The following is a 26,487-nucleotide window of genomic DNA, read 5'->3' as shown; positions in this document are numbered from 1 at the left end:
GGAACATGACTGAGCTGCAGCAGGGGGCGCTATGCACCTTCACAGTGGTTTGTGACCCGCCAATAAACACGGAGAAGAAGAAAAACAAGCAGTAGACGCAGAAGAAGAAGTCGTCTGTGATGTTGTTCCTGTCACTGTGCGCAAATGCGCATCCAACTGCACGGACCTCCGGCAGATAACGATAAAATAAATACTAGCAGGCTGGGAAACGACACGTTAGGGCGGAAAAGAAAACAGCGCACGAAGGGGAAGACAGAAACCAAGGGGAAAGCCTGTGACACGGCAGGTAAGTCGGACTCATCTGCCCTGGAGCTGTTTCTTCGGGCCGGAGTGTGTCAGCGTAGCCTCTTTCCTGCCTGACCCGGGCGGATAGCTGGGCAGGCCCACTTCAGCTCCTCAGCGCATCCATGTTCACCCCGAGAAATACCGAACGCTTGTACCAAGGGAATGACACACCAAACTACGTTTCAAAACCTGCTCAATAAGCGCAGCTGCACTTAGAAACAACTATATAGAAAGTCTGACTTTGCATTTTAGATCTTTTAAGAGGGTAGCGGATACACTCTTCAATTCGGTACACATCTAACCAGTCTAACAGCACTTAATCCAATAGAAGATTAACTTTTAAAGCTGTTTTGCTCGGTTTTTAACGATGTTATCTCATCAAATGATTTTAGCGTCAGAGCACAGAAGGTCACAGTGTAGTGGGCTCCAAAGTACAGTGACTTTTTTTTTTTACTAAAAGTACAGTTTGCCAGTGTGTACATTCTCTAAAAATCCCCAAACAGTGTTAATTGTTGTTAAGATAATATTGTATCGTGGCCAGTGATCGTTAGCTAAAATCTGAAGATTTTGAAATGGAGTTTGGTGTGACGTTCTCCGTACGGTGTACGTATGGCTAGCTATCCGTAACGATTTAAGCAACAAACAAGTCGATTGTGTGAACTAGTAGAGTAGTTACCAAACTAACGAGATAAAGACACTGTAATTCTGTCCAAGTGCGCAGAAGTTATGCTAAGCTAACGTGAACGGAAAACTCCGAACAGGAGCGACCGCTAACGTTAGCAGCTTCGGTTAGCTTGTTATCTGTTGCGTTCAGGTAATGTGACAGCATCATGGGCTAGGCTATTTGCTGAGAACGAACAACTATATAAACCATAGCAAGCTGCCTGCGTCAGTAACAGCTTCGAAATGTCAGTTATATCAGTGTTCTGCGAGCAGAGGTATGCTGGCTGCGTTGCTCTTGTGTGTGGTGTCGGCTAACGTGTGAGCGGCACAGAGTCAGTAATCACACAGAGTTTCATCAGGTATTAGACGCAGCCCTGTTGACGGCGGACAACACGCCCAGCAGGGGGCTCGTGATGTTCAGCCTTCATGGAGAGGTAAGACGCCGTGGCGCGTAAAGAAAGAGGAACCATGCGTCTGCAAACCGAAAACGAAAACCTCGGTTAACACTGCGAGTTACCAGGATGTCCGTATCCGGCTAAACACTGCAGCTAACAGCCTAAGATGGTGGGATTTCAGTTTGAAGATCCAAATCCCAGGTGGTGCTTCAGTACCGAGCTGGTGTTTTGATCCCTGGGATGAGCCGCGGTGAGGAGAGGTCTGGATATGAAGAGTGTACCCAGCCTGCCCCTCATGCACACGGGAGTCAAACAGACTTCCAGACAGAATGCGGGTATTTCCTGGAGCTTGTGCCTGTGTTTTGGTGGCAGTGGAGACAGAAGCGATGAAGAGTGTAAAGGTACGAGAGGCAGTTCTCTCTGCGTCAGTTCAACCTGTGGACGGTGAGCTGGTGAGCTGATGGTGACAGAACAGGAGGGAACCAAACTGAAGAACATACAACTAACCAACCACCAACCAGCCAGCTGCTCATTATCAGTTCATCTGCATGTCATATTGATTATAGATTGGTGATGATTTTCAGTTATTGTGAAGTTACTCCGTTTTTCTCCGATGTCTCCTCCTCTGTCTTCTTTCCTGTCTTCTCATGTGTCCTCTGGTGTCTCCTCAGCGACCATGGTGGGCGAACGCCGAAATGGGAACCTGCTGGTCCAGCTGGGTCCGAGGCTGCAGGCGTATCCTGAGGAGCTGATCCGCCAGCGGCGCACCCACGACGGCCAGACAGAGTACCTGATTCGCTGGTGCCTCATCACCATTGATGACGGCTCCAGCTCTGGGGGCGGGGCCAGCGAGGCAGGTGGGACGGGCAGTGGCAGCTCTGGGGTGGGGGGTTCCAGCAGCTCCACGTCAGGAGAAACCAAACCAGAGAACATCCTGATGTGGATGTCGACAGAGGACGTGTATGCCAACTGCCCCACCCTGCTGGGCAAGAGGAAAACGGACACACAGCGCCCCTTGCAGCCACAGGAGAAGCAGCAGGGCGGCGAGACAGCAGACGGAGGCCAGAGGAGTGCCGGCGAATTCCCGGCGGATGTCACTTTCGACGAGGTGGAACTGTCGGACATGAAGGAGGACGTGAAGAACCTGGTGCGTCGAGCCCGGAAACAGATGGCCAAGAAGAGCGACTTCTCCATCAGCATCACCCACACCATCCACGTGCTGAGCGCCTACGCCAGCATCGGCTCACTGGTTGGTGTCTTCAAGGAGACCGGTGCCCTCAACCTGCTGATGGAGCTGCTGTGCAACAAGGAGACGCAGACCAGACGCAGCGCGGGAAAGATGCTGCGAGCTCTGGCCTCACATGACGCAGGTAATCACAAACTTTATTTATAAGCTCAGATCTGAGCAGATGGACTTTATTGTTCCTGAGGGAAAATTTGTTTGGGGAACAAATGCTGCACACAAAGTACTCACAACATAAGACAGAGTAGGGACACAATTTCCACATGTACAGGACACACAGACAGGCAGACAGACATGATTGTCCAAACAGAACAAAAACAAGCAGATGCAGTGTCCATACAGGAAATTAGAAAATGAAATTCCAGTTCAGTTCAGATGTTTATTGTCGTTCACAGTCAGTGTCACTGTACAATGAAATTCTTATTTTGTGCTTCCACAGAAAAGTTTGCACAAAACAAATTCTATTAAATATGGTGAAAACAAACAACTGTGATGTGTACTAAAAACATAAAAACATAAAACAGTGTAAACCTGTTGAGAAAATGAGAAACAGGTGAAGTGTCCACTCACTGTCAGTCAGTGAGCGCCAAACCAACCATCTCAGACTGTCCCTGAGACAGCGGAGGACAGGTGTGAGGTACCGTCGTGGCTCACACACTCAGGTAGAAGAGACAGGATGTATTTCCAGGTGTCAACAGACTCACGCCTGCTGTAAAGGCGTCATGCTTCTCCAGCTTCCTGTCCGTGAACACAGCTGCTGCTGGGATACGTTCCTTGGTCTAGGTGTCGGGTTCAGTTCTACAGTTTCATAGTGACGTCCTAACAGGAAGCTGGATTAACCAACCAGCTTGTTTGACGAGCAGAGCCACAGGACGTGTGTTTGGGATTTGGGAGGTGTGCGTGTTGGCTCCTCTACAGCCTCAGGTTACCCACAACACCCTGCTCTGTGTAGATCAGCAGTCATGTCTGAAAGGCGGTGGTCATTCCAAGCGCCTGTCCTCGTGCTTGCGGTGAGACACGTCCACAGACGGCTGATTTACAGACTAAACATCCTGTGGCGAGACTCAGAAGTTCAAAGTAAAGCTACAGTGTGACACTGCTGAAGACCCACAACAGACACACACCACGACAAAGACTTTATCAGACCGTCTCACAGTGTGATGCCACATGAAGGTGGTTGTTGTTGTAGTGAACAGAAACTCATTCATGGCATCATTCTGTCTCTGAGGACACTGCACCTCTGCTTTAACATGAGTGCCTAAAAATAATCTGCCACAGTTTTATTTATTCTGATTCTTTATTTAGAGAACACCTGAGAACATTTCACCAACTACAAAGAAAAAGCTTTGCAGTTACACAGAACGTTAGACGTCTGTAACAAACGAGGCTTCACTGCCGCACAGGCCAGTAAGCCAAATTACCAGTTGACGTGTGTAGCTTGTAATCGGTGTGTGGAAGTGAAATTGGTCTAAATGACCTGCAGTCCAGTCTGTGTCTGTGTTAAATGTCTGTAGAAGACTTGGTACGAACTCAGACCAGGAAGTCTGGATCCTCTGTGGAGGAGAACCATCAGTGGCTTATTCTGTTTGTTCTTGTGTTCTTCTGTGTCGCGTTCACTGTTCATCCTCTGAATGTGGCTGTGGATTCCAGGGAAAAGTCTGTGTTCCTGGGTTTGTAAAGGATTCTCCTCGCCTGTCGCTTTTGAAGTTTCCTCAGCTGGGATGGATGGATGGATGGGTGGATGGATCCACTTCATCCATTAATGAATTAATTAAAGGCCAATCTGGGCCTGTAGAACTGGATCCGTACCAGCTGAAGCAGCGCTGATCCAAACCGGATCCTTTCCCTGAGCTGTGTGGTGTTGGTCCACCTCAGCCTGCTGCTGTTTCAGCTCTTAGAGCCTTCAATCCACGGAGAGCATAGAACGTAATCTGAGTCCAGTGTAGTCCCGAACACACCTGCAGAAGGACCACCAAGGCCAAAGAGTCCTGCGGGTGGACGGTGGATTGGACGGTGGAGTGGACTGCATTAGCTGTGTTCGTCCTCATGCAGGAGTCCATGTGTTGCAGAGTGGAATTGAACCCTGTTCTCAGAGCTGTGGCATTCTGAGGTGTCAGCACGTCCGTCACCGTGTGTCAGAACGCTGAGACTGAAGCTAACGGATTCTTAAATACCGTGATCATTGGTGGGTCACGTGTTCGAGGCCGAAGCTACTTTTAAATTTCAAATAAGGCCAGAAAAATCTGGTGTTTCCTTCCTTCCTTCAGCCTGCTGTGCTCCGTCACAGCCGACAGATTCTTTTTTTGTTCTTTGGTCACATTTGGAGAAAATCCTGGGCGAGGAGCAGCTGAGAGTTTTTCCCATGAGTCATTGGGGCTGCGGGCCGGAAGCGAAGACGCTCAGCCCCGTTATAGATCCACATCACACAGAGCAGACGTACTGTTAGCGTTCAGTCTGATAACATGAAGCCCGAGCAGAGCTCCCGCTGTGACTTGGGGAGCTGTGAGTCACAGTGTGATTGGATGGGAGGGTGGAGCTGGTGGAGCTGCTGCAGAGATCCTCTATTAAACACAGATGCTGCTTCGGTTTCTTTGAGCACTGAAGCAGCTGCTCATTGGCGTTGATGCATAACTGGTGCTGTTATCAGTGCTCCCTCACTTTTATTGATTATGTTGTGTTTAACTGTTGTTCACTGAACAGTCACTGTACAGGGGCGTCGTGTTTCTTTTTTTAAATCATCAGTCGTCGTTTTGTTATCAAACTTTTTGTTAAGGAGAAAAAAAGTTTGAAGTGTGAAATGTTTGTGTTCGCGGACCTGGATTGGTTTTACAGGTCAGACCTCAGGTTTTAGTCGAGCTGTGGAAAGTGATGTGTCGACTTCAGAGTACAGGATAAAAAGTGCTGTCACATGTGAAGATGCTCTAAAAAGAAACGGAGGAGATCAGTGACGGCAGCTTTAGCAGCAGAGTCTCAGTGGTCCTGCCTCAGGTGGGCTCTGGTCTGCACTGGGCTGAGGTTAGATTATCAGAACAGAACCCCACGACTCCTTCCTCACCTGTGCACAGATGACCAATCGCTGAGCACGGTGGCTGAGATGGCAGAATGTTTTAGTGTTTTTGTCCTGGAGAGCGTCTCAATCGTCTCTGTCGCCCCTGAGACAAAATGGACCAAACAGGAAGTCTGTCCGATTCAGACAGAGGTGACGCCTGTCCCCTGTTTATCAGGAAATTATGTCATCACCTTAGCAAAGAAGACATTGTGTTCCTCTTGTGTTTCTTAGCAACCAGGAGACAAAGAATTGACTCATTCATCATCAGCTGAAGAGTCTTCATCAGGCGCTCAGCTGAACCAAACAGCTGCTGCCACAGTTTTAGAAAAAGTGCAAACTGAATTCTCAGGATAAAATACCAGGATGTTTGTTACGTTCTCAGTTTTCACAGGTAAATTCCATCCTGACGCTGTGAAGAGGAGAACAGGTCACGTTTACCTGTGAACTCATGATTTCCAGTCTGAAACTAGAGTACAGTGAAATGCTAAGAGAAAGGTGATGAGGGTCGGGAGTCACATTAAGACCAAGTCCAAGAGTGATAAAACAGGCGTAACACAAACAGCGAGGAGCGAGTGATGAGGCCGAGCACACACGGAAAGATCGGGAAAACTGTAGAACAGAGGCGTTTACGGTGAAATGTCCCTGTAACAGACAGATGAGGACAGAAATGGAAAGTTGTCCAGGTGTACATGTCGACAGTGTGTCCTCCTGTGTCCTCTGCAGGAAGCCGAGCCTACGTGTTGCTGTCTCTCAGTCAGCAGGACGGCATCGAGCAGCACATGGACTTCGATAACCGCTACACTCTGCTGGAGCTGTTCGCTGAAACCACGTCATCGGAGGAGCACGGCATCTCCTTCGAAGGGATTCACCTGCCTCAGGTAAATACATATTTGTACTCATAATAATAATAATGCATTTAATTTATAAGCACCTTTCTCTACACTAATAAGGACACATAAGGACACTTGGGTGAGGTTAAGTCGTCTCCAGCTCTCAGGTCTTCAGTCTGTGTGGAACCACACTGGTCAGGCTGTGAGACTGGTCCAGTGTGAGACAAACACTGGGACCTCACAGTGAAGGAGTAAACATCTGGAGTCCAGCTGCTGAGCTTTAACAGAGTAGCTGTGTTGATGAGTTTCAGGACACAGATCGTGTCAGTGTCCTGAGACAGACCTGCCGAGCTTCTTCAGCGTTCTCCCTCTTTGTGTTCAGATTCCTGGGAAGCTGCTGTTCTCTCTGGTGAAGCGTTACCTGTGTGTCACATCTCTGATGGACAAGCTCAACACGGCGGGGGCGGAGTCCAGCTCTGACAGGCAGGACACCAGCCCCTCCCCTGCCTCCTCCTCGTCCTCCAGCACCGCCCACCAGACTGAGCACCTGCGGGTCCAGCGGGAGTTCGACTTCACCATGGCCATGGCCAACCTGATCTCAGAGCTGGTTCGGGTGATGGGCTGGGACCGGAACCGCCAGCCCCCCAGTGGCTCCTCCCACTGTCTTGGCGGAGGCGGGGTCAGCGGGGATGAGCAGGGTGAGGAGGCGTCCCGCCCTGTCCTCAGGTCCATCTTCCAGCCTCGATTCTGCGCCTCCCCTGTTGCTCTCACTGCCGGCTCCGCTGGCGCAGCACCTGCCGCCACACCACCGAAGAAGAAGACAGGAAACGGATTCAAAACACGCTCCGACTTCGCCAGCCGCTCGGCCTACGTGGAGTACGTCCAGGACAACCTGAAGAGCGGCATGATGGTCCGCATGCTGGAGGACTACGAGGAGGTGAGCGCCGGGGACGAAGGAGAGTTTCGCTACAGCAACGACGGCTCGCCACCTGTTCAGGTGAGGAAACGTGTTAGTTTCATGCTGAAAATAATGATGATTTCATTTTCAGATAATCTGTTGATCATCACCCGGATTTCTCACTTTGTTCCTTTGTCTTCAAAATATCAGAGAATAGTAACAAAGCAGCAGCAGTGATGATTTCACTCCGTCAGAGATGTTGAAGCTAAGCATCAAATTCACATTTCTGATTTGCTGCTGTTGCCTGATAGATGACTAGATCCATTATTTCATTATCAATAATAGTTTCTTATTAATTAACAAAATCAGCCAGTCGATGAATTTACTAATTGTTGTCCTGTACTTTAATGTGGTGTTCAGGTCTACTGGAACTCCCTGTCCAGGACTTACTGGGTCCACTGGCACATGGTGGAGATCCTGGGCAGCAGCAGCAGCAGTCAGGCTGAGAAAGAGACGCAGGAGAAAGCCTCGTTTCTCACAGAGACACTCAAACTCACTGCTGGTAAGATCGCTGACAGTCTGTCTACCTGCCCGTCTACCTGCCTGCACCTGTCTGAAAATGTCTCTCCTTCTGCTTCTTATTCTCATCCTCAGTGAGCCAGACGTTCTTCTCGAAGCCGCCCGGCGGTCTCTACTCTCTGCCGTATCTGTCGGAGGGTCTGCAGACGGAGCCGGTGGCTCTGAGCAGAGCTGAGTGGTGGGAGATCCTCTTCTTCATCAAGAAGCTGGAGCCAAAACAGCAACAGGAAGTCAACAGCATCCTGCTGCAGAGCCTCGACGACCAGGTAACACACAGAAACCAGGAGTCTGAAACTCTGACCTGACTCAGGTGTGTGTTCAGACAGGTTCAGTAAGCAGAGCGTTAACAGGACACACAGGTAACACTTCCTCGTCTAAACGCTGCTCAGTGTCAGCTTTGGTCAGTCGCTCTTTAAACTACTCAGAATCAGATCTTCAGAAGCTGATTTGGAGCCTGGTTACCTGGTTACAGAGACCAGGTTTCTTGTTGAAGCAGCAGTCACCTGTTTACTGACGTGCATATTGACACACTCCTGCAGGAGGGGGAGCTGGACGAATCGTCCCTGATCAGCCTCTCTGTCCCCGGAGACGTGGCCAAGAAGCTGCTCCATTACCTGAAGCAGAAGCTGCCTTCGTCATGTCTGAGCGACCTGCTCTGCTCACACGCCTTCTCCAAACACTACCTGAAGAGAGGAGGAGGATGTCTGGAGGACGAAGAGCTGCTGGGTGAGGACACGAACACCATGACACATGAAACACAGCGCTCAGTGTTCACTGCCTCACTGAGTCTGACTGTGCTCGTTTTCCAGCTGAAAGCTCTTTGGCTTCGTCGGGTTTGAAGGGAGGAGGAGGAGGAGGGGGAGGAGCACAGAGCTCCTTGTCTTCATCGTCAGCCTCGGCCTCCTCTTCCTCAGCGATGGGGTCTGTCTCCAAGAAAGCAAAGAAGGAGATTCCTGCTGATTCAGGCTTCTGCAGCTCAGAGACGGAGAGCGAGCTGCCAACAGAGGACGACAGCAAATACCCAGACGACCTGGAGGACAAGATGAAAGGTGGGAGACATGTACGGGGACAGGTGTCTTAACTGTCACGCTGAGTGTCTCCGTTTTAACGTGTTTTATTATGACGAGATGATTCTGTTTTTACTGTCAGCTCTTCTCATTGTATGATGAACGTGTGACGTGGCTGATGAACGCGTGACGCGGCTGATGAACGTGTGACATGGCTGATGAACGTGTGATGTGGCTGATGAACGTGTGAGGCGATGATTGTTTGCTGTCTGTGTGAGCTGTAGCTGTAGGTGGACTGTCTGAACTCTTCTGACCTCCCTGCAGTGTTTAACAACCCTCGGGTCCAGGGGAAGAAGACGGTGCTGGAGAAGCTGGGGGAGGTGGTGGACATCCTGAAGAAGGGAGGGTCGGGCTCTGACCCGGCCCAGCAGCTGGCCGCCGTCCTCTTCATCACCAGGTTGTTAGAGGAGAAGGGCGCTCAGGAGAAAAACTCCATGAGGAGCGACTCTGCTCAGACCATACGGTGAGAAACCAGCACAGGTCACTGGACTGAGACAGACTGAGACACGTCTCCACAGACTGAGACACGTCTCCACAGGCCGAGACACGTCTCCAGACTGAGACACGTCTCCACAGGCCGAGACACGTCTCCACAGACTGAGACACGTCTCCACAGACCGAGACACGTCTCCACAGACTGAGACACGTCTCCACAGGCCGAGACACTTCTCCACAGACTGAGACACGTCTCCACAGGCCGAGACACGTCTCCAGACTGAGACACGTCTCCACAGGCCGAGACACGTCTCCACAGACTGAGACACGTCTCCACAGACCGAGACACGTCTCCACAGACTGAGACACGTCTCCACAGGCCGAGACACTTCTCCACAGACTGAGACACGTCTCCACAGACCGAGACACGTCTCCAGACCGAGACATGTCTCCAGACTGAGACACTTCTCCACAGACCGAGACACGTCTCCAGACTGAGACACGTCTCCACAGACTGAGACACGCCTCATGTTCCACTCACGTCGTACTGGTGTGAGCATTTCATTGAGCTTTAATCATTACAGTGATTGTGTTTGACTCTGAGTGCTGCTCAGACGGAGCTGACCTACACTCCGCATGGTGCCTGAACGCCTCGTGTGTTTGTGCATCATCTGACAGCAGAACTCTGAACAACCGTGTGTTAGAACCTGACTTTGCTTCCGCCTGTGCTCTGACAGGGATAAGGTCCTGAAGCTGCTGGTGGAGCTGCTGGCTTCGACGTCTAAAGATGTGGTGATCAGCACGCTGAGACTCACTCACCTCCTCATGCTGAAATATGAGTGGAGGGTTTCCTTCGCCACTGAGGGGGGTGTCAAAGCCATCCTGTCCTGCATGCAGGAGTTCGCCCCCGTCACACATGTTCAGCAGCTGGCGCTCGCGGTGAGGAGTCTTTTCTCTTGTGTTGTATGTACAGAGGAACTCAGCACCTCCTGTAAATCCTGCTTCTGCCGCCGTCCTGTGGCGTAATGTCTCACCTGACTGTGATGATGCGCGACTGTACTCCAGGGTGTGTCAGTGCACTGTGACATCACTGTTTGGTGTAGTTAAAGCTGCCACAGGTGTGGCTCTAACTAGAACTGTGAACAATGAAGTTGTTGCGTTTATCATAACAAATTCTATAAAGTAGCTTTAACGTCACACACCTGTCAGCAGTTCTGAAGTACGACCTGTACCTGCTTCCTCCTGTCAGACTCTGAAGGTGATCACCGGAGCCAGTAAACACGACCTCCGCAGCGCCGGCAGCAGTCTCCCTCTCTCGGAGTCTGGCACTCAGATGATGTTGGAGATCTTCGCCAGCATAGGCTCAGCCACGCCCGAAGGCTCCAGAGGCCTGCTGGGAGCCATCCCCGCCGCCATCGACCTCATGCTGAAGACCAAAGGGTAACGGACCGCTCCCGGTTCAGGTTTCTCTGTCTCTGACGGTCTGCTTCCCATGCACTGATTCTCAGTCCTCTGTCCTCAGCTGCATGCTGTCGGTGCGTAACGGCCTGCTGGTCATCATCATGCTCATCTCCAACCATAAGAGTCTGGCGGAGCAGCTGGTGGCCTGCGACGTCACCGCCGTCCTCAAGAAGTGTCTGACTCTGTCCCGAGCTGAGATCATGCTCGCCATCATCGCCCTCAACCACATCTCCATGGTCCACAAGCTGGAGAGCAAAGGTATGACTGACGGCTCTGAGCGTGAGCTCGGTGTGGAGCGCTGATCTGAAAGCAGCGCTTCCTTCTTCACATCGAACCGCTTCACCTGTGTATCACTCCTCCTGCTGATTATGGATCAGTCCGTTAGTTATTTGTTTGGCCTGTAACATCACAGCATCTGATTCCCTGTTTCTGAACATCCAACACCTGAAGTGTTTGTGGGTGGAAATGAAGAGTCTGGTGTTAGCAGCAGTTCTGCTGTGCTGTGCAGTCAGTGTTCTGTTGTTGCTGTTGTGTTTACCGTTCACGCTGTTGTTGTTTGTGTGTATTGTCTCCTGCAGAGTGTCATGAGCAGCTGGACTTCAAAGACACAGAGCTGCAGATGCTGGTGGTGAGTCTGAAGGAGCTGACAGCCACTAAGGAGGTGATCCAGACTCTGGAGCAGCTGCTGTGTGACGATGCCTCACAGCTGGAGGAGGAACGCAGCCAGGTGTGCACGCACGCGCGCACACACACACGCACGCACAGGAACGTCACATAGTAGGTGGTCTACCAGTTCTTAGGCTTAGAACTTAGACTAGACTTCGACTCCTGACACCTGCGGTCAGGAGATGGAGTTTAAGGCGGAGCACGCCTTCAGGCCGCCCCTGCAGCCCTTCACTTAGAAAAACAAAGAGATGCTGCTCTGGCTGAACCTCATGAACGCCCACAGCACACTGAGGGTTATGTAAGGGAGGAGAAATGAGTGGATCACTGCACGCTCTGTCCGGTCCACCAGAAGCCCCATCCCATCCGTCTTCTTCAGGGAGAAGATCCTCAGATCCTGCTCACCCACCATCACCTGGCAGAAGAGAGATGAGACAGTCAGTAGTGGTTGTCTGGGGAAGACGCCCAGACGAAGAAGAAGGTTTTGGTTTGGTTTTTGTGTGGGTCTTTCATGTTTGGTTTGTAGGAGCCACCTTGTGGCAGCTGACAGTATTGCAGCTTGCTGTAAACACAGGTGGTGTGTCAGCCATGTGATGCCGTGACTCCACGGTCCTGTTCCATCCAGATGTGGTTTCACCGTCAGACTCTGATCTGACCCACGTTTAGGATCAGTTTAAGGATCCGATCCCGCTCAGTATCAGCACGCCTGGACTTCTGTTGTTGATCAGTGTGCGTCTGTGTGTTCGGTCACTAAATGTGAGTCTTTGTACAGGTGACTCACAGTCGTGACACCTACCAGGATCTGGTTCGTCTGATGGAGCAGCACCGAGCCGACCGGGCTGTGCAGCTGTCCATCCTCAGGTACACGACGTCACGCGACACGTCACATGTTGTTGTTGTGTAGATGAAGCTTGTCTGATTTAGTTTTTACTTCTTCCTGTAGGATCCTGAACAAGTTCCTGGACAACTACCAGGAGGATGTGCTGCCGTGGCACGAGAGCATCGAGCCCTGCCTGTCCTCTATGACGGCCTTCATCAACGACAGAGAGGTCAGCACACTCAGCCCACAGGCAGAAAACGGAGACGGACCCACCGTTTGATGTCCGTTAACCTCCTGTGATCGGTCCTACAGGTGGTCCAGCTGTTCATCCGCTTCCTGTACCGGCTGGCGTCTCTGAACAAAGACTACGCAGTGGTGATGTGTCGCCTGGGGACCAAAGAGGCTCTGGTGAAAGCTCTGGACAAACACAGCACCAATCTGCTGCTGATCACGGAGCTCCGAGACCTCATCACAGACTGTGAGAAGTACGCCAGCCTCTACAAGAAGATGACCACCAGCGTCCTCGCAGGATGTATCCAGGTAAACTGGGAGGGGGGGCTGCGGGGATTAGAGGGCTCCAGAGCTGGAGCTACGTAACAGTCAGTGATCGTCCAGCAGTGGAACAGACCAGAAACAGAAAGGAGGTGGATGGTGCGGGACCTCCATCAGTTTCAGGGTCACATGCTGCAGGGCGGAGGAGCGAGGGCGGCAGCTGCAGAATGAACCCTCACCCTGACCCTTTGCTCTCTGCTTCCTGTCAGATGGTGTTGGGTCAGATTGAGGAGCATCGTCGCAGCCATCAGCCAATCAACATCCCTTTCTTTGACGTGTTCCTCAGGAATCTCTGCCAAGGTGTGTTCAGCTCCTTCCTCTGTCAGTGAGACCTGAGATAATGTGGATGAATGAATGAAGTACCACTTTTTGGCGGCTGCTCGAAGAAACTGGTAGATGACTTGTAACTGGTCTTACTGGTGTTCAGGTTCCAGCGTGGAGCTGAAGGAGGATAAATGCTGGGAGAAGGTGGAGGTTTCATCCAATCACCATCGAGCTAACAAACTGACCGACAAGAACCCCAAAACTTACTGGGAGTCCAACGGCTGCACCGGCTCGCACTTCATCAACATCTACATGCACAAAGGAGTCGTCATCAGGTACAGCTCACTGTTTATGGTCCTGGTCCTGGAGAGGATACTGATGCTAATACGCTGCAGCTGACTTATCAGCCCCTGTGTGTGTGTGTGTGTGTGTGTGCAGACAACTGGCCATCCTGGTGGCCAGCGAGGACTCCAGCTACATGCCGGCCCGGGTCCTGGTCCTGGGAGGAGACGACCCCACCAACATCAACACGGAGCTCAACACAGTGAGTCTGTTCTCCATCAGTTCAGTTTCACCTCAGCTTCCAGTTCTTCAAACCTGTCAAACCTGGCCCTGTCTTCGTCTGTCCTCGTCTTGGACTAACCTCATCCTAAACAAGCTTTTCACCACAGTCTGTCTGACAAAGAGCAGCTGTATTTATTAATCCAGTTCAGCCTGTCAGTCCTGTGTGATGGGCAGAGCGCGGCAGAGCAGAGGAGGAAGTTTAACGTCCCGGCCGCGTCCCGGCTGCGTCCCGACCGTGTCCCGACCGTGCAGCGAGCCTGTTCGTTTCTTATTTTCCTTCCGTTGTCATACTTGTGTTTTACTCCAAACTCATTTCAGCTGCGTCCTCTCTGAACGTAGAGAGACTTCTGGTCTTGGTTGTTGTTCAGTCACGTGAAAGTGGACGAGACTCTGCCCACTTTGACTCTGTGGTCCAGACTACCAGAGGGACCAGGACCCTGGACCTGCTGTATGCTGGGATCCTGCCTCACACATCACCGCTTTCCTTACTGTGTGCTGTGAAACCGGAGCAGTCTCCCTCTGTGGATCGTGGGACTGACAGTGAAAGAGTTTTAATAATAAATAGCACGTGTGCCGTGAATGAAACCGTCCTGGTGTGTTTGTGTGTCTGTGCAGGTAAACGTGACTCCGTCGGCCAGTCGGGTGGTTCTCCTGGAGAACATGACCAGGTTTTGGTCCATCATCCAAATCAGGATCAAGAGGTGTCAGCAGGTCAGTCTCTGAGTTCAGGTGTGGTTCTGGTAGGTGAAGGTCCTCCTGTCGGATCCTGACACCCCCCCCCCCCCCCTCTGTGACAGGGTGGCATCGACACTCGGGTCCACGGTTTTGAGGTTCTGGGTCCGAAGCCGACATTCTGGCCGGTGTTTAAGGAACAGCTGTGCTGTCGGACCTACCTGTTCTACAGCACCAAGGCTCACACCTGGTGTCAGGAGGTGATGGAGGACAAGACGCAGCTGCTGCAGCTCTTCAACAAGTACGAGACAGAAAGTACAGACCTGAGACACAGAGACGTGGATAGATCTGGAACTGAGGACCATCAGTTCCAACCCTGAAAGCTCTCTAACCTCTGTGTGTGTGTGTGTCTGTGTGTGTTCAGACTGAACAGCGCTCTGAGACATGAGCAGATGTTTGCAGACCGTTTCCTACCAGACGCCGAGGCGGCTGAAGCCCTGGGTCGAACCTGCTGGGAGGCTCTGATCACTCCCATCGTCCACAGCATCACACTGTCAGGTACACACACACACACACACACACACACAGACAGCTAAATACCTCACCCTAACCTGAACCTGATTCTAGCCTGCACCCTAAACCCAGGGTTAGCATGACAAACCCACGCACTCTCTGAGTCCCTCTTTGTGTTTACCCAGAATCCTCGGTGTCCAGCCCTCTGTCCTGGCTGCTCAGTGAGTACCTGGATAATGCCGAGTTGGCCCGCCGCTGTAAAAGCCGGGCAGCCATCTTTAATTCCAGAGTGAGACGTCTCACACACCTGCTCGTCCACGTGGACACGAGCCGACCGGACAGCGAGGAGCTGAAACCACCTGTGAAATCAAGTGAGTCTGGAACACTGACACACACACGCACACAGCAGTGTGTGTTTCCCATTATTTCTTAGACTTTGCTCGGATCAGACTCTGAGTTTTCTCTGATGTGAAACAGAACCTGAAACGTCTCTGCACTTTAAACAGCTGATCAGCTGTGTGTGTGTGTGTGTACCTGTGTGTGTGTGTGTGTGTGTACCTGTGTGTGTGTGTGTACCTGTGTACCTGTGTGTGTGTGTGTGTGTGTGTGTACCTGTGTGTGTTGGAGCATCATTAGTGTTTAAATACAGTCACATTAAGCTGGAGATGAATTATATCCGATTATCCTGCTGTTTGCAGTAGAAAGCAAACGTCTGAATCATGTTGAGTTTCTTTCGTGCAGATGAATAAATTGGAGCCTCGCCTCTGTTCGCTCTCCTCATTGTATATTTACTATAAATTAAAATGGAGCTTCTGTTTGTTATTTTGATTAAAGTGTTGCTGTTGGAGGGTTGTTTGATGCACACACCATCTGAACACTGAGTCTCTTCTGTTTCCAGAAGGTCTCAACAGGAGCAAAGAGCTGAAGAGTAAGTAACAGCTGAGTGCAGAGGCAGTCTGCTGCATTTCATTTGTTTACGCTCTGCTCTGTGACTTTTCATGAGTCCAGCTGAGGACAGGAAGTCGTCACGTCGCCTCCTGCTGTTTGACCTCTGAACTGTCGGACAGCAGTGTCACAGGTTCAGCTCGGTGTTATACTGGACATGTTAAAAACGTCCAATGAAAGGTGTCTGTTCTCAGCTCCTCTGCAGCTGCTCACTGTAGTTTTTATCAAACCAGAGCAAACAGGGGCTTTGTTGGGGACTATTTTCAGCAGCGGATTGATCCACATTTGGTGCTGTAGTGAGCAGTTGTGGCAGCGGGACGGTGTGTGTGGCACTGAGTCTGAACATGAATGAAAGAAATCAGCAGATTCATACGTCCTCCTGTCCTCCAGTCCTCCAGTCAGCTTCAGCAGCTTTGAAGGTTTCATGTTTACGGACACGTTGGAGGAGGAGTCCATCCAGATAAAGACTGGCCGATCATTTCCAGGTTCCCCGCCTCAGTCTAAGCACGCCTTTAGATGAAAACATCAGGTTATTACTGAATCCAACACTGAAAATGATTTGGAAGTAAGGGTCCAGCAGGGGGCGTCGGCCGACACTTTCTCCTCCTCTCCTGACTGAAACATTCAGACAAACGAACCCGAGGTCATTTACACTCCATCGTTTCCTTTCAGTTTGGACTGCTGTTGTTTTTGCTGCACACTTCCTGTTCCCATGACATTGATGCAGATTCTTTTCAGATGGAAAGGAAGGACAGAGCAGAGGCACGGCTTTATCTTTGCGTTAATGGCTGCTCTTTTCATTTCCGTTTCTTTGTACTGGTTAAATATATCAATGACGATCTTCATTCAGAAAATCAACCGTTTTTAAATGTTTCTTCCAGACGGTAAGGAGGGTAAAAACAAAGACACCTCTGCGGCGTCCTCTTCGTCCTCGTCTTCCACAGCCAAGCCCAAAGTAAAGAGCAGCAGCAGCATCGCAGGCATCGCCCTCTGTTGGCAGGGGGTGGTACAGCTCCAGGTAAGATCGTGTTTCATGGTCAGTTGATGCTGCGCTTCAGTATCACTGTATTATCGTGAGAGTTTGACCAGAGTCCTGACGTTTTTGGTGCTTGATGTTTTCTCAGAATGTGAAGCATATAAATGACCCCTCCCCCCTCAGGTGAAGAAGTTTCTGGAGTCGAGCTGCAGTCTGCCGGACTTCGTGGAGCGTTACCGGACCCTGTACCTGCGGCTGAAGAACGCCATGGAGGAGCTGTTTGGACAGCAGACTGCCTTCGTTCTCGCCCTCCGTCATGGCTTCTCTGCTGCACTGCTTCAGCTCTCCATCCTCAGAGCCATGCATGTAAGTCCCAACAGGGTTAAATCTGGTTGAAATCAGACTTATCTCAGCTCTCCAGACTTAAGCACGGCTTAGTTCAGCTCCTGCTGTGCTTTTAGCCCAGGTTTTGCTCAGGTTAGTTTTGGTGTACCTTTGCAGTGGGATGACAGTGTTTCCTCGGTGTGCAGGTGAGTGAGCGTTTTGCTCAGTACATCGATCAGATGATCCAGGCCAGCGGTGCGGCGTCCGGCAGCATGGAGACTCTGGAGCGGCTGCAGCAGTTTCTGGAGCCGATGCTCTTCCTGTCGGGGTTGGAGCTCGCCAACACGCTCGAACACTTTTACAGGTCTGAATGTCACAGGACCATCACAGCTCCTACCAGATGGTCTTAGTGCCTGGATGCAGTTAAGATATTACAGCACGACTCTGGAAGGTGTGAACCTCGATGGCATCTCTCTCCTCAGGTACTACCTGGGCGACCGGCTGCTGGCTCAGGGGAACGTGTGGTTGGAGAGCGCCGTGATCGATCATATCGGCAGCTGCTTCCCGAGTCGCTTCCCTCAGCAGATGTTGAAGAACTTGAGCGAGTCCGCCGAGCTGCAGCAGGAGTTTCACCTGTACAGGCTGCAGCAGCTTGACCGCTGCCTGCAGGAACATGACCAGGTCAGCAAAAACCCACAGCACCTTCCTATGGCTGTTTGAGCCAGGTGTGTGATTCTACCTGTCAAACAGAGCCGAGCTCCTAAGCTTCTCTTCGTGTGTGTGAAACTCATCTGGAGTGTCGTTTAAAAATTAGATTTTGATGCAGTTTGTCCGTTTCTTGTTGCCGTAGATGATGCAGGAGGAGTGGGCGGAGTTGGAGGAGGAGGCGGAGGTCCAGGTTCTGGTTCTGTCTCCACGTTGCTGGGCTGTCTCCTCGCTCTGCTTCCTGGACGAGCCAGCAAAACATTTCCCAGCTGAACTCTGCTCCTACCTAAACCAGTTCACCCAGTTCTACGCTCACAGTCAGTACCAGTCCACCCAGTAACACACGCTCAATCAGTACCGCTCTGGTACTAATTGTGGTACAGAACTGGCCGTACTGGGCCAGTTCTGTCTTATTTCTGTTGTAAACCAGGCTTAAGTGCACCCAGTCTCACCCAGAGAGACACTTGGACAGACAGAGGGACAGAGCAGCATTTCATGTCTCGTGACCTGTTCGGGGTGTCTGGGGGTGTCACTGAGACGTGAGCTGTCAGCACCTGCTCGTATCGTCACACCTGTGTGTTGTGTGTCTGTCAGGTCAGTCCATGTACGGTCTGAGTCACTCGAAGCCTCGGCGGCTGCAGTGGACGTGGCTCGGTCACGCCGAGCTGCAGTTCGGCTGCTGGACGCTGCACGTGTCCACGCTGCAGATGTTCATCCTGCTGCAGTTCAACAACCAGGAGGTAACACACACACACACGCGCACGCACCGGTTTCCATCATTCGTTCCCTGGGCTCTGACCTTCGACCTCACGCTGCGTCTCAGCCCTGAAACGTGAGGATTTACATTGTTGGAGCTGTTAGTAAGACGATGCCACAGAACCTGCAGCAGGTTCTCAGGAGAACTTCTCAGTCCTCAGTCCCTCTGAGTGAAGCGCGTCAGGCGGAGACCTTCCCAGGTCCCAGGATGCCTTCACTGACCGTCGGCTCTCTGTGTTTCTCTGCAGGAGGTTCAGGTGGACGCTCTGCTGCAGGCGACTGGCCTCTCTGCCGCCGTGCTGCTGCACGCTCTGATGCCGCTCCTCAGTGAGGGGGCGCCACTGATCTGCAGCCAGCCGGATGAGCCCGTCCGGGGTGAGATACTCAGACTCACTCACACCCTTCATCCTCCTCCTCCTCCTCCTCCTCCTCCTCCTCCTCCTCCAGCTCTCTGACTGACCCTCGCTCTGCTTTCAGGTGTGCTGAGGTTGAACCAGCAGGTGGCGTCTCGCAGTCAGGACGGTGTCCCGGCGACGATCCAGCTGCTGCCCAGACAGACGTACCTGAACGTGGATGAAGACGCTGCCGGCACGCTGGAGAGAAAGAGGAACTACATCTACTGTCTGATCGTCCACATCATGAAGCAGGAGAAGGAGATGCACATCGACAACCTCGTCTTCAAGGTCAGAGGTCACAGAGAGCAGCCAGAGGAGCAATCGCAACTGTTCACAACCAGCAACACCAACAGCAGCTGATCGCCGCTGAATCAGCAGCTGATTGCTGTTGATGGGACAGTTGGACTGAATATTTAGACCCTAAGAACCGATCAGTGTCCAGGATGATGTTCTTACGTGTCTCTGTCTGTTCTGGTCTTGTCCAGGTTCTGGACTCGTGTCAGAAACAGGAAGCGTCTCGGTCTCCGGGCGCGGGCCGTTTCAGCTGCAGCACCAGCGACGTTCTGTCCTGCATCATGCACGTCATCAGCAAAGGCTGCATCCGCCGCAACGAGGAGAACCTGCACATCGTGGAGTTCCTCCCCGAGGACCCGTCCACGCCACAGAAAGGCCAGGCCCAGTTCTCCTTCAGCCGCGCCGAGATCAAGAAGGACGCCGCTGACAGCCGGGCCGACATCAGGTGTGACCTCTGACCTTACACATCTGGTAGCTGAAATCTGGCTGTCGGGTTATTTTATTTAAGTTTAGTGTTTTAGACACAAGAAGAAGAAGAAGCAGTTTTTTCTGTTACCAGCAGTTTCCTGTTCATTCATTCATTCATAAAACTGTCTCAGAGCAGCAGTCTTCATCATCTTCCTCCTCCTCATCCTCACATCCATCCTGATCCGTAAAACCATTTTATCTGTTCCAGGTTTTTATCGTGTTTTTAAAGGAATATTCCGCTGTTCTGTCAGCTCAGAGATTTCACAGCCAGCATCTGCTCAGGTTTTGTATTTTGTGGTTAAAGCAGCTGTGTCTGATTTCCTCTGTGATTTACTGCTCACTGTCGGAACCAGAGAATAAACAAAGAGAGTAAACAAAGAGAATAAACAAAGAGAGTAAACAAAGAGAATAAACAAAGAGAGTAAACAAAGGAAGCTCATTGGAATAAATTAGCTGATGTACCTGCTGGACACTGCTCTGTCATTTGGGCCAGATTTTCATTTCCAGGAAACTTAGTTGACGTTTTTCTTCTGTCCCCTCAGATAAAAACAGATCTGGGTTCAGTTTTTGTTGCAGCACTTTGTATTTATTTTGACTGTTTCACCTTTGACCTCTGTGACTGCTGCTCAGGATCCAGCTCTTTATTTACCAAATCACATCGAAACCAAATCTAATCAAAGTGCACAGTGAAACGCTGTGACTCCAAAACCGCCTAAATGTAAATGTTTAATTTTCTATTAAGAGAAAATAAAGAAGAGATTTAAACTTTGGACCCTGTTTGCTGCTTTTTGCCTTTATTTTGTAATAATTATTGTTATTGATCAAATTTTTGAGTGTAAACATTAAAGATTCATAAGTTTAAATTTAGTTTAATTTAGATCAAACTGACTGTGGTACTTTTTCTGTTACGTAACACACAGTTATTTGTGTTAATGTTCCAGTTAACTGTGTTTTCAAAACTTCATTCACTTAAAAACTATTTTCCAAACCAAAAGTTTTTTACATCAATAATCATTGAAGCAGTTTGAGCTTTGTCTCCACTGTGACGTCCAACAGACGTCACTGAAGACAGTGAAGGATCCTGACAGCCGTGGACAGAGGACGTTTGTTTTAGGACAGTGTGGACAGACGGGGATGTAAACTGCGTTTTGATTGGTTTGTGGAGGAAATCTGGTTCTTAGTTCTTTATCATTTATAATTATCATATTTTATATTTATACATCTGGAAAATAAAAAGTTGAATGGGATGTTTCACTTTAATGTTGCAGCCGTGGACACGGACGCAGGACGATACTGATGAAACTGAACGTGTAAATGTTTGGTGGATTCCCCCTCTGGGCGAGTTTTTCCAAATAAAATGAGATCTGAGATCGGTTTATCAAAATAAAGTCCTGCGATGATGTTACAGCTCTGTGTGTCTGTTGCTTTCCTTCGTGTGTGTGTTACAGTCTGGTGCCGGCACCGCGGCGGTTTGAGGACGGCGTTCTGGACGCGATTCTGTTCTCGATGGGTCGGACGATGACGCAGGAGGAAGTTCGTCAGCTGATGCAGAGGACGGTCCAGCAGGTGAGTTTGCATTAAGCCTCTGATTGTGCCGCTCTTCGGTCTGCAGGTCCTGGAGCTCTGAAGCTGCTGGAGCTAAGACAGGTGAGCAGACAGGTGATCTTGTCTCTCTGTCTGTCCCCTCAGGTTTCAGGCACTCTGAGTCTGGACTTGGACTGGGCCGAGCACCTGCTGGTTCACTGTAAGTGGAATGTAGACCTGCTGGTGCAGCGGTACACCGATGACCCCGACTGCCTCATCATGGCTGCCGGGCTCAAGTGCCGAAACCCTCAGCCGCCGCCGAGCCCCCCCGCCACCTGCCCTGTGTGCCTGGGCCCCCGCAGCCCGGCCACTGAACCGATCCCCTCCCTGAGCTGCATGCACTACTGCTGCAGGGTGAGACGGACACACACAGTCCTCAGAGTGACCTGCTGCTCAGTGTGTTGTACTGTGTGTGACTGTTGTTTCATTGTGTGTGTGTGTCACAGTCGTGCTGGCAGGAATACCTGACGGCCAGGATTGAGCAGAACCTGGTGATGAACTGTAACTGTCCAATCACAGACTGCCAGGCTCAGCCCACCTCACACTTCTTCCTCAGCATCCTCACCGACAAAGACACCATCGCCAAGGTAACGCTCTGTCCTCTGTCACCTGACAGCCTGAGCTCAGAGAGCGCAAACGAACAGGAAGCGTTAGCTGAAGGTTTCACTTCCTGATGTCTCGTGTTTTTCTGTCGTCACACCTGATCCCTTTTCTCCTCCCCGTCCTCCTCAGTATGAGAATGCCTTGCTCAGAGGTTACGTGGAGTGCTGCTCCAACCTGACGTGGTGCACCAACCCTCAGGGCTGCGATCAGATCCTGTGTAAGGAGAACATGGGCAGCATGGGAACCTGCTCCAAGTGCTGCTGGTCCTCCTGCTTCAGCTGCAACTTCCCCGAGGTCAGAGTCTCCACCAGTGTCCAACAGAGTGTCCACCAGAGTCCACAGAGTGTCCAACAGAGACCTGGACTCTGAAAGCTCAGCTACCACAACACCAGCAACATGACACACACACACCTCCCTCCAGCAGAGGGAGCTGTCTAACTAACCCGTGTTGTTTTGTATTTGGATGTTTGATGAACTCTTTGCCCCCACTCTGCCCCCCCACTCTCCCCCCTGCAGGCCCACTACCCAGCCAGCTGCAGCCACATGTCTCAGTGGATGGATGATGGAGGATATTATGAAGGAATGAGCATGGAAGCTCAGAGCAAACACCTCGCCAAGCTGATCTCCAAACGCTGCCCGAGCTGCCAGGCTCAGATCGAGAAGAACGAGGGCTGCCTGCAGTACGTACTCTCGCCGCAGCTCTGATGATGCACGCGGTCAGGGCGGAGGCTGATGATGCTTTTCTTCCTCTGTTCTCAGTATGACCTGTGCCAAGTGTAACCATGGTTTCTGCTGGCGCTGCCTGAAACCCTGGAAACCGACACACAAAGACTACTACAACTGCTCCGCCATGGTTGGTTCAAACACGGTCACATGATCACACCGATCACACAGTCAGACGGAGAGGAGCTGATGATTGTGAATGTTGAATTTATCCACAGAGAGAAGGAAGAGAGAGAGAAGCAGGAAGTATAAAATAAAACGGTGTTTTCTGATTGGTCGTGTTGTCGTGGTTCCTGCAGGTGAGCAAAGCAGCTCGTCAGGAGAAGAAGTTCCAGGACTATAACGAGAGATGCACCTTCCACCATCAGGCTAAGGTAGGACGCCGGCCCGCCTCAGGCCGCCGCCCACACACCTGGATTTCACCACATCCACACTTTACTGTTTAGGAGGTGGAGAACTTTTACTGTGAAACAACCTGAGACTTTTATTGTGAAGCAGGTTGTAGACTGAGCCACAGGGTGCTGGTGTTTCCTGCTGTAACAGTCTTTGTTTGTTACATACTCAGGGAAACAGCCGGTTCATGGTTTCAGTCTCGGTCGTGTCACGTTGTCCGTCCTGCGTGAACAGGACCAGAGTCCCGCCGTCTCCGAAGCTTACGCTCAGGTTTTGGTGCTGAAGGCGTCTCAGTTCGTTCTGTGTGTTTCAGGACTTTGCGATCAACCTGGAGAACAAAGTGTCATCCATTAACGAAGCGCTGCAGATGAAGTCGCTGACCTTCGTCATCGACGCCTGTAAAGTCCTCGCTCAGGCTCGAAAGGTAAAACCGTCCTCACCGTCATCATCATCATCATCACAGGCTGCTGTCCTGCTGAGATCCCCGCTGTCAGTGTGTTTACTGAACCCTGCTCTGTCGTCTGCAGGTTCTGGCCTACTCCTGCGTCTACAGCTACTACAATCAGGAGACGGAGAAGATGGATGTGATGGAGCAGCAGACGGAGGCTCTGGACCTGCACACCAACGCGCTGCAGATCCTGCTGGGTGAGACGCTGCGTCGCTGTCGTCATGTTGAACGTCATGTTGAGCAGTGTGTCTGCGCTGTGAACTGGTCTGACCTGTGGACGGGTGCTGTGTGTTCTCAGAGGAGACTCTGCTGCAGTGCACCGACCTGGCCTCCTGTGTCCGGCTGCTGAAACCAGAGCACCTGAACACCGGACTGGAGCTGATCCGACGCATCCAGGAGCGCCTGCTGGCCATCCTGCAGCACTCCACCCAGGTAACCGGCCTGAGGACAGGCTGAACCCAGTTCAAAACCAGTCTGAGGCCAGTTTACAAACTATGTACAGCCAGTCTGACCCTGTCAAACATCTGTGTAGAACCAGTCAGACTCAGACCAGTATAAAGTCTCTGAAACGTGATTTTCTCACTTCCTGTTGCTTTGGATCCGTCTCCGTGTTTGGAGCTCGTAGTTTGTCAGGATCACGTCACTCAGAGTTTCCTGTGTTTCTGGTCCAGGACTTCAGGGTGGGTTATCAGTCCAAGAGCAGCCAAGAACCAGAATCTACTCAGGCCTCCAACCTGTCCAACCACACTGACGCCAACAAAGTGTGAGTACCACGCCAGAGCTCGGGCATCTGTGTGATGACGACAGAAAACCTTCATCATGTCGGACGAACCCACTGATCTGAGCCGTGATGTTCAAACTCCTCTGTGTTCCTCAGGTCGAAGTCGGACCGAGCGTCGGACTCTGGAGACTCGGACAACAACAACTACACAGGTGAGGAGGGCGGCGAGGAGGCGGAGGACGAGGACGACGAGTACGATGAAGAGTACGTCCCTGAGTGGCACGAGGACTACGACGAGGACGACATAGACGAGGACGACTTCTTCTCTGACGACGACGAGTCCGAGAACCTGGAGAGGGACTTCAGCCCCTTCGACTGAAGCGCACAGAGAAACCGAAACCTCCCAGAGTCGAAGGACGCGAGAGGGGACGGGTCGGGCCCCTCCACGGCCCCGCCCCCTCCCCCCCACCATCCAACGCCACCTGAGAACATCAGGAACGACGGGAGACGATCAGAGGGACGTCCTCCTTCACCTGAAACCCCACCCCAAACACAGCTGCACTCGCTTTTCCTCTTTCTGTGTTTTACTTTGTGTTTTCATTGAGTCAGAGTACGGAGAGAGACGAGGGTCACGTGACAGACGACTTCTCAGTCTGAGGAACATGAGACTTAAAAGACAAAACCGAGTTTAATCTTTAAATAATGAGAAAAAACTGTTCGAAGTTGAATTAGAGTTTTTTTTGCTTTGCACTCACTGGTCTGATCCCACGCTGAAACCAGTTCAAACCAGTCAAACCACAGTTCAAAGCCAGTCTGAAACCAATGGAAAAACTGACTTGACACTGAGACACTGTTAAAGCTGGTCTGAAACCAGTTTAAACTCAATCTGAAATCTACCTTTACAGTATAAACCAGTCTGATACTGGTTCTGTTTGAACCCAGTTTAAAATTATTTAAACCCAGTCTGAAACCAGTTGCAGACCAGTCTGGAAGCATTTTGGATTAAAACCAGTGCTTTGTTTCAGAGCTCTAACCTCTGGGTTTTTCTTTTTTGTGTCTCTGACCCTGATTTTTGGATTTTCGCTGGTTAATCCCAGAAGTGTTTCCTTTCGTTGTGGCCCGGCGTCTCTTCCGTACCGAACCACCTCGGCTCTGTCCTGGTTCTGGGTCTCGGTGGTTTGGGGTCTTGAAGGATCTTTTCAGTCTGTTAGTTTGAGATGATTCACAGAACAAAATGTTTGTTTCCTGCTGCTGCTGCTTTTTGGACGAGTGTAAACCAGAAAAAGGGATTTTTAATCCAGACTCGGAGACCGTCGGTCCACCTCTCGTCCACCTGTTTGAAGCTGTTGTAAGCTCAGTTCGCCCTGAGACATGTCTCTGTTTCTCTCATCACACGTTCTGCCTTGATTTATTTTTACGACGGAGGCTGCCTTCGTCAGAGTAAAGAATAGAATGAGAAGTGCACGGCCTCCTCTGTGAGCGCTCAGACTTAGATTTACCCACAGTGACAGGAGTGTTTTCCATCTTTGATGAGTTGGATGTTTCTATGCATCTGAAAAAACTGACTGAAGTATCTCTGCAATAACCGATCGATCGATTATCAGCTCACTGTCACGTCATTTGCTAAGTAAAGACTGTCACCTGCTCAGTTTTCTGTCTCTGAAAAGGACGTTGTTAGGATGAGTTTTTGGTTTGTTCTCAGCGCTCTGCAGGAGTCCAGGGATGTCTGATATCCCAGCTCCCTGTTTTGCTGTAATTTTGAGAGATCCTATATTCATATTGTTGATGTTCTATAATGTTCTTTCTGGTTTCTTTGTTGGAGTCGAGCGACTCCAGCCAGCAAAACTAAATAAAAGCTTTTTCTGCTACGCTGCAGACTGACTCTCATTTCAGCCCTGAGCCGTTTGTTTCAGGATTCACACAGTGAAGGTCTGTAAAAGAAGGCTGAGCTGAGCCGGTCTCAGAGGACGAGGAGCAGTGAGTGCAGAAATCTGTTAACTGGTCCCAGTCTGAGAGTCACAGCAGCAACAGGAGTGAATGTAAGGAGACCAGCAGCAGAGAGGGAGATACCACAGTGAGACATGGAGGGGGGAATGTTCTGGTGTGACCGAGGAGAAGCTCCGCTCCGTCCTTCAGAGACAGGCTGGTCCCTCTGGCCTGGATCTCTGTGGAGGAGGATTCATGCTGCAGCAGAATCAT

At 51.0% G+C, this 26,487-nt stretch overlaps 1 protein-coding gene across 2 annotated transcripts; it reads left to right on the top strand.

Annotated features, from left to right (window-relative positions):
- Positions 1–110: 110 nt before the first annotated feature.
- LOC121189191 (cullin-9) lies at positions 111–26,156 on the top strand. Of its 2 annotated transcripts, XM_041049074.1 has the most exons (45): positions 111–286; positions 2,015–2,713; positions 6,359–6,513; positions 6,848–7,462; positions 7,784–7,925; positions 8,018–8,208; positions 8,482–8,668; positions 8,752–8,991; positions 9,274–9,472; positions 10,182–10,383; positions 10,694–10,884; positions 10,967–11,163; positions 11,484–11,632; positions 12,341–12,429; positions 12,512–12,617; positions 12,701–12,928; positions 13,150–13,240; positions 13,368–13,539; positions 13,643–13,748; positions 14,384–14,479; positions 14,566–14,741; positions 14,865–14,998; positions 15,139–15,324; positions 15,852–15,881; positions 16,780–16,916; positions 17,058–17,240; positions 17,405–17,562; positions 17,681–17,879; positions 18,049–18,220; positions 18,498–18,643; positions 18,908–19,034; positions 19,137–19,342; positions 19,540–19,793; positions 21,265–21,382; positions 21,506–21,754; positions 21,847–21,987; positions 22,133–22,297; positions 22,520–22,683; positions 22,763–22,856; positions 23,026–23,100; positions 23,433–23,543; positions 23,647–23,764; positions 23,866–23,999; positions 24,239–24,330; positions 24,445–26,156. In XM_041049074.1, the coding sequence occupies exons 1-45, from the start codon at positions 145–147 to the stop codon at positions 24,665–24,667; spliced, it is 7,989 nt and encodes a 2,662-aa protein (XP_040905008.1). In that variant the 5' UTR covers positions 111–144; the 3' UTR covers positions 24,668–26,156. The 2 variants fall into 2 exon arrangements, with proteins under 2 accessions (XP_040905008.1, XP_040905009.1); XM_041049075.1 differs by lacking the exon at positions 15,852–15,881.
- Positions 26,157–26,487: the final 331 nt, after the last annotated feature.

Source organism: Toxotes jaculatrix, chromosome 11, assembly GCF_017976425.1.
Source record: "Toxotes jaculatrix isolate fToxJac2 chromosome 11, fToxJac2.pri, whole genome shotgun sequence".
In the NCBI taxonomy this organism is placed as follows: domain Eukaryota; kingdom Metazoa; phylum Chordata; class Actinopteri; family Toxotidae; genus Toxotes; species Toxotes jaculatrix.
The sequence above is the reverse complement of the archived record's forward strand: the minus strand, read 5'-3'. Positions and strand labels throughout refer to the sequence as shown.